The 19,628-nt window shown below is 42.5% G+C and overlaps 3 protein-coding genes across 3 annotated transcripts; 2 read left to right on the top strand and 1 right to left on the bottom strand.

Annotated features, from left to right (window-relative positions):
* The first annotated feature begins 796 nt into the window (after positions 1 to 796).
* Positions 797 to 9,816, top strand: zbed4 (zinc finger, BED-type containing 4). Its single transcript, XM_080517999.1, has 2 exons — positions 797 to 929; positions 5,000 to 9,816. Exon 2 carries the CDS (start codon positions 5,193 to 5,195, stop codon positions 8,973 to 8,975), a length of 3,783 nt encoding a protein of 1,260 aa, XP_080374125.1. The 5' UTR covers positions 797 to 929; positions 5,000 to 5,192; the 3' UTR covers positions 8,976 to 9,816.
* A 305-nt stretch (positions 9,817 to 10,121) lies between these two features.
* Positions 10,122 to 13,917, bottom strand: alg12 (ALG12 alpha-1,6-mannosyltransferase; the record flags this gene model as incomplete). Its single annotated transcript, XM_080518000.1, is given in 10 exon segments — positions 10,122 to 10,475; positions 10,563 to 10,638; positions 10,853 to 11,022; positions 11,102 to 11,325; positions 11,327 to 11,328; positions 11,411 to 11,527; positions 11,622 to 11,816; positions 11,916 to 12,089; positions 12,188 to 12,320; positions 13,759 to 13,917. Coding segments are annotated over 10 exon segments (1,485 nt in total). The 3' UTR covers positions 10,122 to 10,240.
* Positions 13,918 to 14,344: 427 nt separating this feature from the next.
* creld2 (cysteine-rich with EGF-like domains 2) lies at positions 14,345 to 18,494 on the top strand. The gene is made up of 10 exons (XM_080518469.1): positions 14,345 to 14,580; positions 14,679 to 14,761; positions 15,321 to 15,431; positions 15,561 to 15,652; positions 15,763 to 15,939; positions 16,032 to 16,130; positions 16,754 to 16,837; positions 17,066 to 17,161; positions 17,606 to 17,746; positions 18,226 to 18,494. The coding sequence occupies exons 1-10, from the start codon at positions 14,449 to 14,451 to the stop codon at positions 18,261 to 18,263; spliced, it is 1,053 nt and encodes a 350-aa protein (XP_080374595.1). The 5' UTR covers positions 14,345 to 14,448; the 3' UTR covers positions 18,264 to 18,494.
* The last annotated feature ends 1,134 nt before the right edge of the window (positions 18,495 to 19,628 follow it).

Here is a 19,628-nt window from a genome sequence, read left to right on the forward strand (position 1 = left end):
CACAAATATTTACTTCTAAAAGTCTTTAAAAATGAAAGCAACAACTACAAAGTGTTTGTAATAAATGTAATAGGAACTGGAGTGTTATAAATTCTGTATTGGTTACGATACAATGATTCCAATATAATTCCAAGCTGTTGTTCCGGACCCTGAACGCATCGTTTTTTGTTGTTTTTTTTACTTCCAAAATATTCATACTGTTGCTCCGGACCGTGAACGCATCAATTTGTATAAATGCATGCTGTGCTATCGTAAGTAATATTTTCAACTTTCTATTTTTTTTATTTTTTTTTAACCACACGATTTAACTAGATGGGCCAGAGTGTCAATTGGCGAGTACTCTATGGAGCGAGTCTGTGCTTCCTATTTTATTGGAAAAGCATCACTTTTTGCAAGTAATACTTTTAAATTCAGGCTTCTGCTGTAGGACCCCAAATGCAACACAAACTGTCAAGTCTGCTTTCGAGCCCTGAACGCAACGCCCATTATAAATATTATCTTTTTATTTACTTACCACGTGTGTTGCACATGAATTAGTTTGAATAAAAGGTAACGTACCTTTTTTCCGTTACAATCGTTATATTACAAGTAAGTTACTTGAAAACTTAATTTGCTTTCTCGTTTATACGATAGATGATAGATGATTTTTAATTGATGAAAAATGAAAAAAAAAAATTATAAACCCTGATGTTGTGTAACGCAATCCGTTACCATATCGCCCCACTCTCCATGCCGAGCCCCCCCAGAGCCCGGTGACATCATTAAAACATGTTCCTTCCGTCCGACGCTGTGTGGAGCTGCTCCGGCCGAACTGCGAGCAAACCAGCAGACAAAAGCAACAAAGTGAACCCCCCTCCGGATCAATCAAATGTGTCAGATTTAACTGTTTAGGAGCCGAAACCGAGCCATCAGGCTGCGATACCACAAGAGTAAGTAATCCGGGCCGATGTGTGTGTGAGAAAGGGGGCTTGATTGCGGCCGGGACGCCGTGGCGAGCCGCTCGGATTCGGATCCGTGTGGTTCGTGTCGCCACGGCTGGTTCTGCCTCGCCAGGTTAGCCGCTCCGTCCCGAGTGTGGCCTAGCTGGCAGCTAACCAGCTAGCGGCCGCTCTGCTGTCCGAAATGGGGCTAAAATGCAGCCACCCGGGCTGCTGTGACGGTAATTGATTAGTTGTAGAAGTTGTACTACAGGGGATGTGTGCGCTACGAATCAGGCGTGTTTTTTTGTTTTTGTGTGTGTTTATTAGCCTTGTGGCTAACCCAGTTAGCACCCAGGATAGCCACCGTGGTGTTTACTGATAATGAACCGTTGAGTGCGAGTAAAGTCTGATTATAACCAATGACTGAAGTCACACATGTGCCATGATCTGCTTCGGCTATTCTTTTAAAACCCCAAATGAGTCGAAAGCCGGCATGAATGTGGCCATTTAAAAGTTGTTGGATTAGAATGAAAGCCAGTCAGCGTTGGCTATTTTCTGCTGCCCTCTCGCATCTTCCTGACTTCAGTCAAACCCGGAAAACAGGCTGCGGCTGCTCACTCAGAATACATTTGGACACAGATCGTGGATTCTCGATTTGTTTTAGGAGATATATCTTAATCATTGGAAACCTTTTATCGTACACCTTTCTTCAATTTATCAACAATGAACCTTTGCCAGTCTTGTTTGCATGAGTGCTCATCTGAGTAATGATATTAAAAGCGGCTGTGCTTTGCTTAATCACACATTAAAAAAAAAAAGGCATGCTTTTTTAAAATGTACATATTGTGTACTAGAGTGGTCCATGCTGATGTTCAAAGAGATAACGATACACAGACCTAACATTGAGTGCAAAACAATCCCTCAGGCTGAAGTGGATCTGCAGCCAGGACGAGCAGATTAATTTTTACACACCCCTTTCACTGGTTGATGGATTATTGTTTGTGCAAAGCTAACACGCTTTAAATATGCAGTGAGTGACATTGTGTCTGTAAACAAATGGTAATGTAAACATGAGCTGTGATCTTTATAATTACATATAAAGGTGTTGCTGTATATCAAAGAAAACAAAACTCAGAATTTTATGTGATTCAACATCATTTACAACAGTTTTTTTCCCTTTTATGCGGTTTCATGTTAGATTTACATTTGGAGCCTCACGTGACAATGTGGATGCATGGTTTTGTCATTTCTCCGAGCCAGTGCACGCTTTAAGATGTCCCTCTGCTCAAACTCAACTTAAACAAAGGAATTAATGCTATGACTTTTTTTTTTTGAGAAACCTGTTAGTCTTTATTGTGACAGTTTAATAAGCAGTTGAACTTTAGACGTATACTTAAATTATTATAGTCTCAAATGCAATTTATCTACGGGTTATATAATCATCAGTGATAATAGCTCCTCTAATGTTTTGAACTTTAATCAAAGTGACCGACAACTTCATTCGGTACATTTTGACATTATGCGCTACCATTAAATAAATGGCCCTACATTAAATTCAAGGAAGTGTTTTCTTTGAGGGATGCTTTATTGTAGTTAATGAGGTTGTAGTTTTTCATTGAGTTGCAATGTATTGTTTGAGAGGCGTCTCTAATATTGTGGCAACTCCAATAATATATATGTGAGAACAGCCAGCCTCACAGTTGTAGACTGCATAGTTTTCGTTGAGTAGCGTTGAAAGTTTGTAACAGGAGCTTGTAAGACGACGTTCCCTGCCTGCAGCCTACAGGTCAACCTCTGGGTGCCTGGACAAGCCCTCGACCCCTGACTGCTGAAGCTGTTTCAGGAATAGCTTAACTGTTGTAAAACCTGTCCCAAATCAGTTTAAGAAAAATTAATTCTCAGATAAAAGTATGTAAATGAAAGAATTGTCCAAGAATTTGCCAAATGATCCGTTTTAGAATTGTATTGGTGCTTAAGAAATTGTAATAATTCTCTAGCTGAAAGTATGGAACCTGTACTGGTTCTTAGTTGTAGGAGTTTACAGGCAAGTTGAAGGCTTTTGCCATCTACCTCAATACTAAAAATAATTAGATGGTTTAGCCATTTTTAAAAGTTTAAAAAATATATTTTTTTTTTGTAAAAAGTTGACTGTTTAAATTGGTGAAGAATTTTTAAAAATCACATCTGTTTACATGTGAAGAAAAATTTAGATAAATTGAACAACTTTAAAAAGTTCTAAAAGATAAAAAAGTTACAACATAGCAAGAATGTATTTTAAAGAAAAAGCTGCACATTTTGATAATCGTTCAAATTGGTTAGATTGCAGGCAAAGTGTTTCTCGGTTAAAAAACACTAACCTTGTCACTTCAGTGTCAGCAGGTGCTACGTCCTTGTTGTCACATCTGCACAGTTGAGAGATTTGTGTATAAAATGGTCACAAAGGGAAGAAGAAGAAAAAAGATGACCCATGTGTACAATTTGAGCTGAGATGTCTAATATCAAAACGTGCAGCAGAGTGCATTTCTGCATAATTTTAAGATATGAAAATAAGATGATTGAATTTGCAGTGCGGTTAAAGTTCCACAGTAATGTTTACAAACCTGCTGATCAGGAAGGTTTCGCATGAACTCAAACAGAGAGGTTCCCTGCTGGATTATGTGTAATGTGTCAGCTTATCTGAATGATATCCACCCCGGATAGTTCATTACTGTTGAGATGAAATCCTCTGGTATTCTGAACCATTTTTATGTGTCCTGATGCCCTTCATATCTCTTACCAATCATTTCACAAGCTATCACAAGGTTTGGAATAATAGAGTGAAAATATCATTCCTTGAACTTCCTCATACCAATAGGTGGTGCTATGTCTATAACTGGACATTAGTATATGGGTGTGTTCAGAGCAGCACTGTGATGACACTCGTGAAGTTTCAGGCAGATCGCAGCATGTAGAGTAGAGTTACACATCACTTCCTGTTTCATGGCAAACGATCAGATTATCATTGGAGCGCCATGGCATCCACCTTTGAGATTACAGTTTCAGAGGATTCCATTTCACGCATAATGCGTAATGGTGGACTTCCTGTTGGGTTTAGACGAGGGGTGTAGCTGATATTTTTGTGCAACTTGCCGGGCTGCATCTGTCTACCAAACTTCTTGGACTTGCGCTAAACGTGTTGGCCATTTTATATCTAACAAATGCCAAAACATAGGGGGTGCTATGGAGCCATTTTGCTGGAAACATGCACACCGACCATACAAGGTTTGAACAGGTTTAAGCCAGTAAAAATGCAGCAGTGCAATACCAGAAGAAAGGAAAGTAATAATAATTCCTTGCATTCCACTTGGGTCTCTCCCGGCCCTGCTGCCTCTACAGGCTTGGTGCTCCATTGCCTGTAAATAAGTTTATTTTATTTACATTTTTTTTAAGGAATCTGGTCATTCAAAAATTCAAGGTTGAAGTTTTTGGGATAATAAATCATAAATTGTGTCTAATTTTGGTCAATTTAGTGCTGGATAACGCATTTTTTTGCAGATGAGCGACAATTACGTCGTATTTATGCATCTATTTAATTTATTTTGTCACTTTCTTACAATTTTGACACATTGGCACAAGTTCCTTTAGTGTGTATACTTGGCTTGTAAATGGTGTTATTTAAAAGTTTTTCTTTTTTAAATGGTAAGGGGTTTACATTTTAATAATTGTCCTGTGAAAGGTTAATGTTCACCTCAGAATCCACAAGTGTTGCCTACGGAGCAATCGGTCAACACGAGTTCTACAAAAGCCTGTAAAAAATCCCTGACTCAAGCTGCTTTCACAAATTGCTTATGCCTTCATAAAATGTCCTGAGTTATCACTAAAATCTGCTTTTACAAAGAAATATGTGGCTTGATCTTGGTGACAGGTCAGTTTAATGAGTCTTTCCAGCGTGTAGGAACTGATCTGATTCCTAACACAAATCAGTTTCAGATAGTGAATAATGAAAGCAAAGATCTAAAAGATTTTTAAGTTATAGTAGATCATTAGCATGTTTTTTCCCCCCAGATTATGCTTATCTGATCTCTCCTTCTCCTCTCCAGATTGCGTGCAAAGAAGAAAAACTGCTTCAGTCATAAATGGAGCGGGACGAGCAGGCACTCTGTGGCGGCAACAGCATCACACACATCACAACGCCCGCTTGAGAGCTGCTGCATCGATGACTACACCTGAAAAAAGTGATCACGTTTGACAACGCAGACCTGACTATTCTACAGAAACCTTTGGGCTGCTGCAATGGATGGAGAAGAAGAAATTCCCCACATGCTGGAGGATGTTGTGGGTGAAGCCGACGGCTCCATGGAGAGTAAAAAAAGAGAGGCAAAAGGGACCTGCCTTAAAATCGAGGGGCAGGACGGCTACGTGTTCAAGTCCTACAGCATTAATCCTCACGACACTGCAGATGCAAAATCACCTGGCTGTTCCTCACTAACACTGGATAAAGACTTCCCAGCTTGTTTCCACTTATCTTCTCAGGGCGACACAGAGTTGGAAACTGATGGAGCGAGTAAGACTGATCCAGCGTCTCCTTCTCTTTCGGACAAATGTCTCAACACTGACACAGTGACAAATGCAGAGATTCTGAAATATGAAAATGGCAGTGAACTTAATGAGCATATAGAAGAGGAGACTGGTGACGCCAATGGAATGGAGGAGGAAACGCAGGATGATGAAAGGCTAGCGTTTGGCAGCTCAATCGGCCCTTTTGTAACTAGAGATGGCGACGACTATAGTAATTTACTAAGTGGATACACAAGCACCCTTTATGATGTTGCCATGGACGCCGTCACTCAGAGCCTTTTGTCATCGATGAGGAGTCAAACCAACCCAAGGAAAAAATCTCCTGCATGGAACCATTTCTGCATATCGCCACGAGACAGTACCAAAGCAATCTGTTTATACTGCATGAAAGAGTTCAGTCGGGGTAAGAACGAAAAAGACCTCAGTACAAGTTGTTTGATGAGGCATGTACGAAGGGCTCACCCCACTGTGCTTTTGCAAGACGGAGCGGACGCGTCTTCAAATAATCTGACGAGCTCCCTTGCCTCATCTTTGATACCTCCCTCCCCAAGCTCACCAAAAAATGGAGACTTGTCAAATAGCATTATTACTTCTGCCTCAAAGAACACTTCACCGTCCACCTCCTCAGCTGAGAATTCAGACCCGCCATCCAAAGAAGTGTTACCCAAAGTCGAACCAAAACTGGAACCATACGCCAATGCTGACGCTCTCTCCCTCTCCGGCATACTCTCTTCCCCACATTCCAATGAAAATAGCATCGAAGACATGTCAGACGGGGCGGCTGAGCGCCTTCCGGGGACTCCAAAAAGCTCCAGTTCCCGTCGCAGGTCAGCTGTATGGAAACATTTCTACCTGTCCCCTGCTGACAATTCCAAAGCAGTATGCATCCATTGCATGAATGAGTTCAGTCGGGGCAAAAATGGCAAAGATTTGGGGACGAGCTGTCTTATTCGTCATATGTGGAGGGCCCACAAGGAGGTGGTGATAGAGGAGAATGGACAGGGCAATCACATTCCCCCTCCCTACACAAACCCACCTTCATTGTTGTCCCGCACACAACTACAAGATCCACTGGAAATCAAAAAGGAATCGCCCCTTCTTCCATCCTCACCAGAAACCATATCAGATGAACTACCCCAAAGCTTAGAGGAAGCCATGGATATTAAAACTGAGCCCATTGACATGATGAATCTCGCAGGGCCAGAGTCTTCGCTTAACCTGTCCTTCAAACCCCTGGGGGAGGACACACCTATGGATTCCTCACCATACGACCTCTCGGAAGGCCCCAGCCCAAATCAAGATCATTTAGTTTTCCAGCAAAACAAGATGATCATGAAACGGGTGAAATCCGAGGTGTGGCACCACTTCATGGTGTCACCAGTCGACCAGATAAAAGCACTGTGCCGATACTGTCCATGTGTCATAAGTCGGGGGAAGCGAGGCGACTTTGGTACAAGCTGCCTGATGAGGCATCTCATGAGGCGTCACCCAGACGTTCTTAAGAACCAAAAAAGCACAGACGATAAAGAATCCTCCCCACTTCTCGACACAAGTCTGACAACAACAGACACAGTTTCAACCAAAGAAACTGAAAGCCCCATCACAGAGAAGAAGCCACAAACCATGCCTGTTTTCAGTAAAAAGACGTCAAAACTGTGGAACCATTTCTCCATTTCACCTGCTGATCCTACCAAGGTGGTTTGTTTGCACTGTAGCCGCACAATTAGCAGAGGCAAAAAGACTACAAACCTCGGCACGAGCTGCCTGTTCAGGCACATGCAGAGGTTTCACGGACATGTTCTTGAACCCAACAATCCAATCTCAGGTGATGTGCCGTCTGCTGAAATCCATGTTAAAGAGGAGAACACGGACACGTCTGTTTATGAGGCGGAACAGGCTCCTGAGAGATTTGACGAAAGCCACCCGGTTGCCAAAAAAATCACCAAACTTATCGCAGAAATGCTCGCACTGGATCTTCAGCCATCAGCCATGGTGGAGAATGCTGGCCTGAACAGGCTGTTAGAGTTCCTCCAGCCTCAGTATTCTCTACCACCTTGTTCTTACTTTACCAGCACTGCCATACCAGATATGTACGAAAGGGTGAAAGAAGTTGTGCTGACACACCTAAAAGAGGCCGAAGGTGGTGTAGTTCACTTCACGACAAGTATTTGGGTCAGTAGCCAGACCAGGGAATATCTGACCCTCACGGCCCACTGGGCAACATATGAGTCAAGTGTCAGACCTCAAGGTCAAGATTTTCACTGTTCCGCTCTCCTAAGTGTCTCGCAAATAGACTGTGATCAGGATATGCAAGATATTCCAAAGCAGCTGGAGTATCTGTGGGATTCTTGGGTCACCTCATCAGGGCTGAAAAAGGGGTTCACAGTCACGGACAACAACACCATTCGAAACACCCTGGAGGACCATGGCCACGTCACCATGCAGTGTTTTGGACACACAATAGACCTCATTGTTAGCGAAGCCATAAAAAGTCAGAGAATGGTTCAAAACCTTCTGAGTATTGCACGGAAGATCTGCGAACGTGTGCAACGCTCAGCAAAGGCCAAGGAGAAGCTAGCCGAGCTTCAGAGGGTCCACCAGTTGCCGGAGAACCAGCTGATCCAGGACATCCCCTCTAAGTGGAGGACCTCCTTCTTCATGCTGGAGCGGCTGGTTGAGCAGAAGAATGCCATCGACGAGATGTCGATAGAGTGCAATTTCAGGGAAATGATCAGCTGCGACCAGTGGGAGGTGATGCTGTCCGTCTGCAATGCACTGAAACCTTTTGAAGTCGCCTGCAGGGAGATGAGCACCCGCACTGCCACTCTGGGACAAGTGATCCCACTCATCCACATCCTCAATCGCAAAATAGACCTGCTCTTCGATGAGACTGTGGGCATCGACACCATGCTCAAGTCACTGAAGGAAGCCATGGTGAGCAGAATGTCGGCAACCCTACACGACCAGCGATACACCTGGGCGACCATGCTGGACCCACGATACAAAACTTCACTGTTCACAGAGGAAGAAGCAGAGCGATGTAAACTAGATCTGATCCAAGAGCTGGACTTGTCCTCTTCTACCTCAGATACGGCACTTCCCCTGCTGCCCAACGGCTGCAGCGAGGTCTCCGACTCTCCCGACACTTCTAACAAGGACAACCTCTGGTCCTTGATGGCTGACATCAGGCAAAAGATGAAACCCGATGAGAAGCCAAAGTCCTCAGAGCTGACAGTGCTGGAGTACCTTGAGGAAGACATTCTTGATCAAAGCTGTGACCCCCTCGACTATTGGAACCTGAAAAAGTTCCTGTGGCCCGACCTTGCCAAAGTAGCTGCCCGTTATGTAGGTTGCCCACCGAGCATCATCCCAGCAGAGACACTGTTCAGCACAGCGAGCGTTAACTGTGCCCTAAATCAGCCCAGGCCTTTGCTGGACAACATGGAGGGTCTGCTGTTCCTCAAGGTCAACCTCCCTCTGATTTATTTTCAGTACTGATCATACTAAGCGGAGCGTTAACTTGAAAACCCTTAATAAAGGACCAAGTTGCATAGCTGTGAAAGGGGGAGTGTGGCGTGTGTGTGTGTCTGTCGGGCAAAATGTAAAATATCAATTTATACACTGATCGATTCTCAATGCAAAGGCCAGATCGACTTTTTATTGTATTCTGTGTACTACTGTTAAAACACTTTGAAGCTGTTGTGATGGAAAGTCTCAGTAAGAAGTGTATCAGGGAGGGAGGGTTTTTCTAGCTGTAGGGGTTGGTGATAATGTGTTTGCTTGTAAATCAATGTGTTTTTTGTTGGGTTTTTTTCTTTCTTTTCCGTTTCCTGTCTACTCTCTCCTTGTGCCTTATCCAAAACTACTTCAGGTCAAAACGCTGTACATATTGTTAAAATTGCGCAGATCACATCAGGATGTTTTTCTTGTTTGATGATTATTTTAGATTAAAGCTAAGAGTTGTTTTTTTTTTTTTTTTTCAGAATGGAAACATGGCCCAAAAATAAATGCTGTGACTGAAAACCATTTTAAGTTAATGTTATTTAATTTTCATTGTGAATTTGTGGCTCATGGTACTGTCATATAGATATAGATTTTTTTTTTAACTTGCTGAAATGTTTTTAATGAGATCATGTATAATATTGCTGTATTTTCGGAGTAAATGGGGTTTGTTTGGAATACTCAATTTGTCTTTTAAGCACAATTTTAAGTTTTATGTCCAGGGGCTTAAATTATGGGTTTATTATCGAGTAAAATAATGTACTGTACATTTTTATATCGAATGACTTCTGAACCTAATTTGATAAATGTTTTAGCATTGAGACTGGAAACATGCAAATTTTTGTGGTCATTTGTAAATAAAGGGTTTTCCTTATATCTCCTGGGATTTCTTTTGAGTTGCATATTGTCTTGCACAAACTTGCTCCAAAAATGCAGAATAAAAAAATAAAAAAACTGACTTAAGGTTTTACAAAATAGTTTGTTATAGCACTGAAATCCAGAACCTATTCAAATCTCAGCCAGCTTTATTTGTCTGAGAACTCTATCTACAAAATATACAAGTCACAATACAATTTGCTGGATATATATTTGAAAATCCAGCTTCTCGTGTATAACAATCGTTTTCTCATGTAAACCTCACGATCTTCCCAGCAGCTCGAATTTTAATGGAATGTCCTACTTCTGAGAAATTCTTCATTATAACACATACACAGCAGTGTAGTCCTCAAGTCACTCACAAAATCCATCCATCTTGTTGAAAGTCAGATTTTTGGTCTCCGGGTTTTTCTCATCAGCACGGCTTTTTTGTCCAAATGCACACCGATTGGTGGGAAGTGAAAAAAGTCAAAGGCGATACTGCTGTAGCCCTCGATGTAGGCCAAAGGCTGATGGGAGTCACGGAGCTGCTGTATCCTGGTGGTGTTCGCCTCCATCAATAGGTGGGAGTACGCTTTCATTTCAGGATTAGTAGGGCTCAGGTCCTCTCGTTTGTCATACCTGTAAATATGAAACTCAATTGACAAACCTGAACTATCATCGTGGATTGGATCAAATAAAAGTAAAGAAAAGGGAAAAGCCACAAACCTCCAGTTTTTGTTTTGTTCCAAGAAGCGAGATACTCCCGTTTCAGCAGTGTAGGTGTCGACGTGTACAAAGACATCTAAGATAAGGGGGGAAAGGAGATGCCAGTTATAGGAGTGATGCCTGAGCAGCTCGGGTTGTTAGAGAATTAAATGAGAGATCCTGAGAGTTGACAAATTTAACATTTCACGACAAAAAAAACCCCTCAGATTTAGAACATCAACCAGTAAATATCTTCCTGATTAAGTTATTTCCTCTCTGGGGTATGCAAAGAAAGTGAAATGAATTCTAACCTGCTGAGGGAGGCAGTAGCCTGTGCAGCTCCTGCATCGCTCTGCCTCCAGGGTAGTTATGGTGAGAAACATGGAGACAAATACTGGTGTATGCTGCGTTGGTCAGCAGCTGGCCAACCACGACCGCAGAGCCAAGTTTATACATCCAGGATTTCTGGTAGTTGCATAAACTGGACCAAACAAGGAAAAAAAGGTGAGCATTAATCAACAAATCCTGAACCTTTCGGGGATTTGATTATTGCAACTTACATGAAAGAGCAGCCACGTGCAGCCACCAAGCTGAGCACGGGGAACGTGTATATAATGAAACGCAACTCCTTGTGGGGCAGCAGCGAGTAGATGAGAATGAAGCCCACGGTGGGCAGCAGCAGCAGCCTCATCCGCCTGTCGAGGAGCCCGAGGGGCACGAAGAGCAGCGTGCAGCCCAGCGCGCGAGGGACAGCCGAGTAAAAGTACCAGAGAAATGGCGAGGTTTACTGGCGAGGGGGAGTCAAGGAGACCTGCGACATGGAGTCTGAATAGTTCAGTGATGCTCGACAAAACGGGGTGATGGTTCACTTGGAAAGGATATTCCCCAGTTGGAGCTTTTGTTGAGAATAGTGTTGTACCACAAAACCTGCCCTTCAGGCCACAGGAGTCTCCTCCAAAAGAAGCTGTCCACAGCCACCGTCAAAGCTGCAGCAGATAAAAAAAAACAAAAAAACAACATCAAGACTTTAATCGTCACAGAACCTTTTTTTAATAACCATAAAACTCGTTTAATACTAACCCAGTGACATGATTCCTGCAGGAACAGCATAATAAAGCAGCTGAAGCAGCCCCAGTTTCCGGCGCAGCAGAGATACGAGTAACATGAGGCCCAAGAAGATGCAGAGCTCTGACCGGAACACAATGATGACCAACGCAGAGAGGCCGACGAACCGTCCAGATTTCTGAGCCATCCAAGACGTGAACGCAACAAGAACTGTGACAACAATTTTCGAAATCATTACTAAAACATTTTTTTTTTTTTTTAAACAGTTTACAAAGTTTGTATATTACTCACAACTTTAGCAAATCTCACCGATTGGCAGTGCGAACACATTCGGCAGCGTCCTCGTGCTGTAGAACATCAGGTGAAACTGAGACGCACACGTCAGACAGAAGAGGCTGGCGACAGTCGAGCCAAACTGCCTCCTCACCTCCCGCTGCATGTGCCACAGTGCACCAACCACACTCAGTCCCAGCGAAGCCCGAACTGCAATGTTTACAATCGATGAAGCACAGTCGATGTGAAATATCAGTTGTTTTGGGGGGGGGGAGTTAAAACACATGTTAATGTCTGAGTGTATTTACCTATAAGCTGTGAGTAGAATTTTGGCGCATCCAACAAGGAGGAGAGAAAAATGACAGGCGAGGAAATGGCAGAGACAAACAATGGGCCAAGAAAAGAGCGCGGCACCACGCCGGGGAATTCATGATGGTCATACTGGAGAGACGGGAGAACAATGGGAATGCTTTTTAACAATCACACGTTATGTTTGACGGTTAAAAAATAAGTCAAAAGCAGCATCTTAGTTTCTTGTGTCTGATTTATTTAAACAATTTTCAAATGTTTCAAATCTCACTAAATCCAAAACAGACTGACATCACGTACGATTTCACTGAAGTTGGCATTGTAAAAAAAAAAAAAAATCTAAATGTTGTGGTAGTATTCTTCCGTGCAGTATCGATAACTCATGCTAGACATCTCCTTTTCTTCTTGACCCACAATATAATAGTTTCATGATTTTCCCATTTCTCACATAGGTTTGGTTTACACTTTTGAGAAACATTGATATAAACTTTGATACACTCAGCAGAATAAACATCTGTGGATTTCACATTTAAATTTTAATCCATCCATCCATCCATTGGCTACCGCTTTATCCGGGGCCGGGTCGCGGAGGCAGCAGTCTGAGCAGAGTTGCCCAGACTTCCCTCGCCCCAGACACTTCCTCCAGCTCCTCCGGTGGCACCCCAAGGCGTTCCCAGGCCAGCCGAGAGACATAGTCCCTCCAGCGTGTCCTGGGTCTGCCCCGAGGCCTCCTACCGGAGGGACATGCCCGAAACACCTCCCTCGGGAGGCGTCCGGGGGGCATCCGAAATAGATGCCCGAGCCACCTCAGCTGGCTCCTCTCGATGTGGAGGAGCAGCGGCTCTACTCCGAGCTCCTCCCTGGTGACTGAGCTCCTCACCCTATCTCTAAGGGTACGCCCAGCCACCCTACGGAGGAAGCTCATTTCAGCCGCTTGTATCCGAGATCTCGTATTTCGAGAATTTAAATTTTAAATTAGCAGAAAATCATACAAAACAAAACATCATCAGTTTTGCACATAACATTGATACAAAAAAATGCATTGATCAAAATACTATGACTTATATAATATAAACTGATTGTGTGTCAGTATCTATTGTTATATAGAACTAACAGTGTGTAGGTTCTGCAGCTTTACAAAGCCAATGGATGAAGTTTCACTTGCTAGATGTATTTGTAAACTCTCTTTGCAAATCTGGACATTTTTAAAGAAACCAACTTTAAATATTACAGTTCCACGGAGGTGAATTTATGTCCTGGCTGCAAACGTACAGAAATAAAAAATAGTAGTATATTGGTTATAAACACTAACAATGAAAAACAACAGAAAAGGAGAGCATATCTAGTACTCTCCATATCTCTATTTAAGCACATTGTACAATTAGGAAGTTAAGTGATCATACAGCTATAACAAGTTATTTTAGCAAAGACCATAAGTATTATAACCAACACAAAGATAAACAAGCTATGGAATGAACAGTGTTTTGGGACCAAATAGTGTTTTTTAATGTGTTTCTGACTGGAAATGATTTGATTTAACAACATGAAACTTGGATGTGTCCAAACTCACCTTGTCAAAGTCGAATCTGTGATACAAAATGTCATGAGTCGCTTGTAAATTGAAGCTTTCTTCAACTTTGGTGAAGGGACAGATCAGTAAATGCAGGAGAGCCACAGAAATGAGCAGAAAGAGCAGAGGAAGCCCCAAAGTAGTCTTCTTTTCAGCCATGACAGCTCACAGCGTCACAATCATTTCCGGTTGACTCCGGAAGTGAACCACCGACACATTTTCATATCATTTATATTGTCTCATTTTCACGCAATCAAAACCTTCGTGGGTCGTTTTTAATATTAAATAAAAGATACAAATACATTTATGTATTATATATCAAAAAATATTCATTTGAGTAAAATTTCAAACCTTCCTGAAGGTTCCACGTGTGGATTGGATTTTTTTGTCCCGCGCTGGCGGCTCCTCATTGGTTATTCAGATGATTGACAAGGGTATGTAGCCAATCAGCTTAGGCCACAATTCTATGAAGAGGCTGACGCGGAAAACTAGAACACCAGTCCTTTTTTTTTTTTTTTTTCTCTACACCCGGCATGTAAATACTCAATGGTTGAGCTTTGCCGAGACAACGCCGTCAATGATTTCATGTTAGGAACGGTTGGTTTAGATGTGTCCCTTCTCTGTCGAGCTTTAATAGCGGGAAGCTGCCCTGAAGTGCGTCTTGATATGAGCGCAGTGTAATCGGCTGAGATGCTGTCCTCCGGTTCAGACCTGCTCTTCTTCTCTTTTGCTCTGCTGCTGCTTCTCCAAGCCTCCGATGCAAGAAAGGATTTAAAAAGCTCCTGCTCCACCTGCAAGCAGATCATCGAGAACTTCAACAAGGTCGGGAAGCCTTTTTAAAGCACTCCTGTGTTTATTTTCATGTCCCCTTGTGTTGCCTGTTTATATTTATGAATGGAATTATGTTTTGTTTCTTTTAGGGCTTTGACAGAACAGCAAAACAGAACTTTGGAGGAGGAAACACAGCCTGGGAGGAGAGGAAACTGTCTAAATATGAGACGAGGTGAGACATGTCAGGTCACTCTGCCACAGGCCTGATCATCACTGCTTTGTTTGCTTTGACTCAATGAATCTTATCACTTTTACAGATAACATGTATACAAATAAGTCCACAAAACCTCAACATGCCACACTTCATCGCACACTTTATGTACTTCTTTCTACTTTGTCACTTTCCTGCCTGTAATGACCTGCAATTACATAAACAGGGCACAACTCATATTTTCAGTTGTTTGTCTGATACTCTCTTGATACTGAAGTGGAACACTGATTTGCACAAACTGTGAAATGCTTAAACGGCTTTAAAAACCTATGCTAGCCATTATCATCATCATACAAGTACTCTAATGTAATCATTGTGTTGAATTGAGTCAAATTCACCGATCATTTGTCCCGTCAGGTGATCTCCTCTTCTTATATTATGGCATTTAATTAACAACAGTTTTGAACCCGTATTCAATGTAAACATAATGTGACACAGGAAAGACTTTTAATTTACTTCAAAGGAGCAATGAGATGACGAATCTTTGCGTTTGGCTTCAATCTGTCTGTACGTCCCTCAGTGAGATTCGTCTGATGGAGATCGTCGAGGGGCTGTGCGACAGCAGCAGCTTCGAATGCAACCAGATGTTGGAAGAACACGAAGAGCACTTTGAAACCTGGTGGTTCAAGCGGTAAGTTTCACTAATTGTAAGAAGTCAACTCTGGATGGCATGATAGTGTTCGTAAGAAGAAAAAAAAAAAGGTTGTTCCAGTTGGGTAAACATTCTGTTTTTACTGTTTGGCTTCCTGTTGCATTGCAGGAAAACAAAACATCCTGATCTGCATAAATGGTTCTGCGTTGAGACCATCAAAGTGTGTTGTCCGAAGGGAACTTTTGGACCCGACTGCAACGGTAAGGAAACTTTAGCGCACTTGGAGCACTTTCAACAGTTGCGTGTATGAGAGCTTGTTGGGTGGACTCGTATTCATACTGGTGAGACGTCTTGGTCCATTCTTTTCCAGCCTGCCTCGGGGGCTCCGAGAGGCCGTGTCATGGGAACGGAGTGTGTGACGGCGACGGGACTCGAGGTGGAAACGGCAAATGCAGCTGCGACAGAGGTTACAAAGGGGAGTTCTGCCTGGACTGCAGCGACGGACACTTCAACGAAGTGAGGAACGACACCTTCTCCTTGTGCAAAGGTGAAACGTCCTCGTCAGACTTGCTGTGAATAAAGGTTTCTGGTGGATTTTAATTGAATGATTGTTAATTTGAGTTTCACCTTCTCTTGCAGAGTGCGACTCCTCTTGCAAGACTTGCACTGGAGCGACCAATCAGGACTGCGACGAGTGCAAAGACGGCTGGGAGGAGGACGACCAAGAGGCTTGTGTTGGTAAAGAATCTGCTGCTGGATGAGTGTCCATGAGGAATCATAAGTGAAGCTTGCAAAACTTCCTGAATCAATTTAAGTCAGCTAAAAAGGTAAAATGGCAAAATTCCAAATTATAGTCATCAAATGTCATGAATCTACATTTATCAAAACTACATAAATAACCTTATAAGCTCTGTGTTTGTTTATGGAAAGTGACAAAAACATCTCTTTTGATAAGGAATGTATCTTTAGCCTCACAGAGACTGTGGCTGATAAAAGGGAGGTCATGGCCCAAATTACAGCATTGAAAAATAAAGAATGATGGGCAGACGCACTTGGAAGAAATCATAAATAAACAAACGACAAGAGTCCTATGGATGGGTTATGTTGCATAGTCCAGGGAGGGAGTAGGGAGTCTACAATAAAATATCTACACCTTCCACAGTTCAATTAAAGTGAAATAAATACACAGGTGTGATGAATAATTACTTTATGGATGAAGCTGTACCAACGGGGTCGCATGCATTATTTGTCCGTTACAACCCAAAGTAGAATCATTTAGGATGATTAAACATTCAATAAAAATAACCGATTGCTTCTCCAAGAAGATGTGGGTGTTCTTCAGTCTGTCTCGTGTCTTGCAGATGTGGACGAGTGCACCAAAGATTCGTCTCCATGTAAAGAAGATCAGTATTGCTTGAACACGGAGGGGTCGTACTCCTGCAAAGGTAAGGGTTCATACGTTCTGTCCTTGCTAATATTCATAATGAGTCCAAAAATCAATTCCTTTTAGCAGGGTAATATTATTTATGTATCGTATTTTAGGATTTAAAAACACAGGAAATGTGAGATGCATATATATACATACAAGACAATTAGGCTTTCAAATGGTAGAATAATCCCACTTTTCTGAATTGAAATATTAATATATTTCCACATGTGTTTGTGATTTAAAGCCTGTGACAAAGTTTGCTCCGGCTGTTCTGAAGCTGGTCCTGATAAGTGCGAGTCCTGTGCCGACGGGTACGAGAACACAGACGGAACCTGCACAGGTATGTTGGAAACAACTCTTAAGACCAGTGTGTGTGCTTTCTGTGAACGCTTTAAAGTTTTTAATTAACATAATGACTGTCGGAATAAGACAAGTTGGGTTATGTTAGAAGCAGGATGCACCGCGTTGTTATTGATATTTGGGTTCATCTCTTGATGAACGTTTCTGATTCAGGAGCAAAGTTTCGCCTGGTTGATGGTAGATTACTGCCATCTGGTGGTGGGGAATGGGAAGTGCGTATATTCTCACAAACGCGAGATTAAATTACATAAAAGTTGAGAATTTCAGCAGCACCGCACTCTTCCGCATTGAGGGAAATAGTCTTTCCTTGTTATGTGGGTGAAAAGATCACAAAGCTAAAACAAAAGTATAGATCTAAGATGAAAGAAGTATTTACATATCACAATTCCTGAAATTTGGGTAACGGACGTTTTCTGCCTTCCAGACATCGATGAGTGTTCCCAGCCGGAGTCGCCGTGCACGAAGGAGCACCAGGAGTGCGTCAACACGAAAGGCAGCTATTCGTGCCTGTGCTCCAGCGGCTACGAGGAACTCGATGGCGAGTGTCTCGAAAAGCCACAGACGGGTAAGGATCAGAGTCGGATCACTTCTTTGTATCTTTCCCCTACAAGTCTATAGAAACTCCATTGGAATATTTTTGACTTGGCAAATTCAAACGCTGGGGTTTATGTCGGGATAAAAACCACTTTTATTTCATATTTCTTGTTATTAAAGTGATATTTTATCTTTTGGAAGCACTTTTTTTGCGATTTCCAATCCAGTAAGAATTGAAGCAAAGGACGGAAGTGTGTTTGGGTGATTCATGGAGATTATAATGCAGAAGTGCCAACAGCTTTTAAATCTCAACACAAACCTCTATTTAGCTCAGTTTTTTTTCATGCGTTTTATTATTGACTTGTATCGAAGTGTGAAGATGCGAGTTGTTTTTGTCAAAGCGTGAAGTTCACTACTTTACTAAAAAAAACAGAAACCTTAGCATGTGTATCTATTTACTCAACATTGTACATGTATATTCTTATCTGTTCATCCTTCCTTCTCCATCAGGCGACGCACAGGATTCGGAGACGCACGTCGAGCTTTGACGTCAGAACTCGGGTGAACTGATGACATTTCTGCAGATCTGAAGCCCGGACGTGTTTTTTTTGTTCTTTGTTTTGGGTTTTTTTTTAACTCTTGACTACATGCACTTAATGAGCCAGCTGCTCCTAGAACCAACACAAGTCACCAGAACGCTGCTTTTCCCGCAGTGAATCGTGGAATAAAGGACAAAGAGAGACATTTTTACTGCCTTGGTGTGCTGGATGCTGTTTTCCTCTGGTCTGCTCAAACCACTTGTTGTCTTTTATTTGTGGTGCGGTTTAAAAAAAAAAAAAAAATCTAAATGTGTTTCAATAAAGTTGAATTATGATACATTTATCTGTAAATATTTCGTCTTGGATCTTGTGGGTGCAGTGATGGCCTGTGACCACCAGATGGCGACATTGCCTCATGATTGGTCAGGAAAGCTCTGGATGGAAACGTCTTAATGTTTCTACTCAGTCTGGCCCTTAAAGTGTTAATATACCTCACGTTCTATCCTCATATCTTCAGTCAATTTTTGTTTTTGTTTTTTGTTTTTTCCTTGCATGCATCCATGTTTTCGTTTTGCACAGCTTTTTGGAAAAGGCCTCAATGTGGGATCAAAGAATATTTTCCTAACCCACGTCTCGTCTTGCAATAAGGCCCAGCGGCTTCCTGCGGGATGTCGTCAGCTGTTTTGACTCGACGGGCCCACTAAAAGGTGGCGGGAGCAGCCAGTCCAGACCTGTCTGAGCTGGTAGTGAGGCAGCAGAGATCCAATCACACAAGCATATTCAACACCCCCCCATTCCCCCCCACCTCCACTGCTTTCCACTCACTGTGGAAAGGATTTATCAGAGCTCAGAGTGCTGATTTTATGACTTATCATGAGCTCAAGGTAGAAAATGTTTTTCTTCAGGATTAGGCAGGATGAGATCCCACATCGGCATGAGTCAGCACACTGACTAACTCATGAGTCAGCGCACCTCTGCTGTCAATGCCTCAATACCAATCTTAGGTGAATTTGACCCCCCTGCTTGATATGTATCCGTTATGATGCCTCATCCCTTTGGAAACCAGACACTCGACTTCCACCGTGTTCATGTCGGTGCAGCTGGAGCAGGACGGTTTGGAGATCATGGTGTCGCGGCAAGCCAACGCTCAGTGGCTGGTTAAGCATGAGTAATCGCTCCAGATTCACCTGGATTTTTCTGGCTCGCTGGGCTTTTCTTATTCGCTTTCAGAATCCAGGCAGTGCGGAAGCCGAGATCTCGTGATTCAATCTGGACCGTGCTTAAAGTGTCCATATTATCAGTCTGATACACAGGATGTGGCTTAGAAATGTAAGAGGTTTTGGATGGACATACTGTATTTTACACCAGCCACAG

The sequence above is a fragment of the Blennius ocellaris genome, assembly GCF_963422515.1.
Source record: "Blennius ocellaris genome assembly, chromosome: 22".
Taxonomy (NCBI): Eukaryota; Metazoa; Chordata; class Actinopteri; order Blenniiformes; family Blenniidae; genus Blennius; species Blennius ocellaris.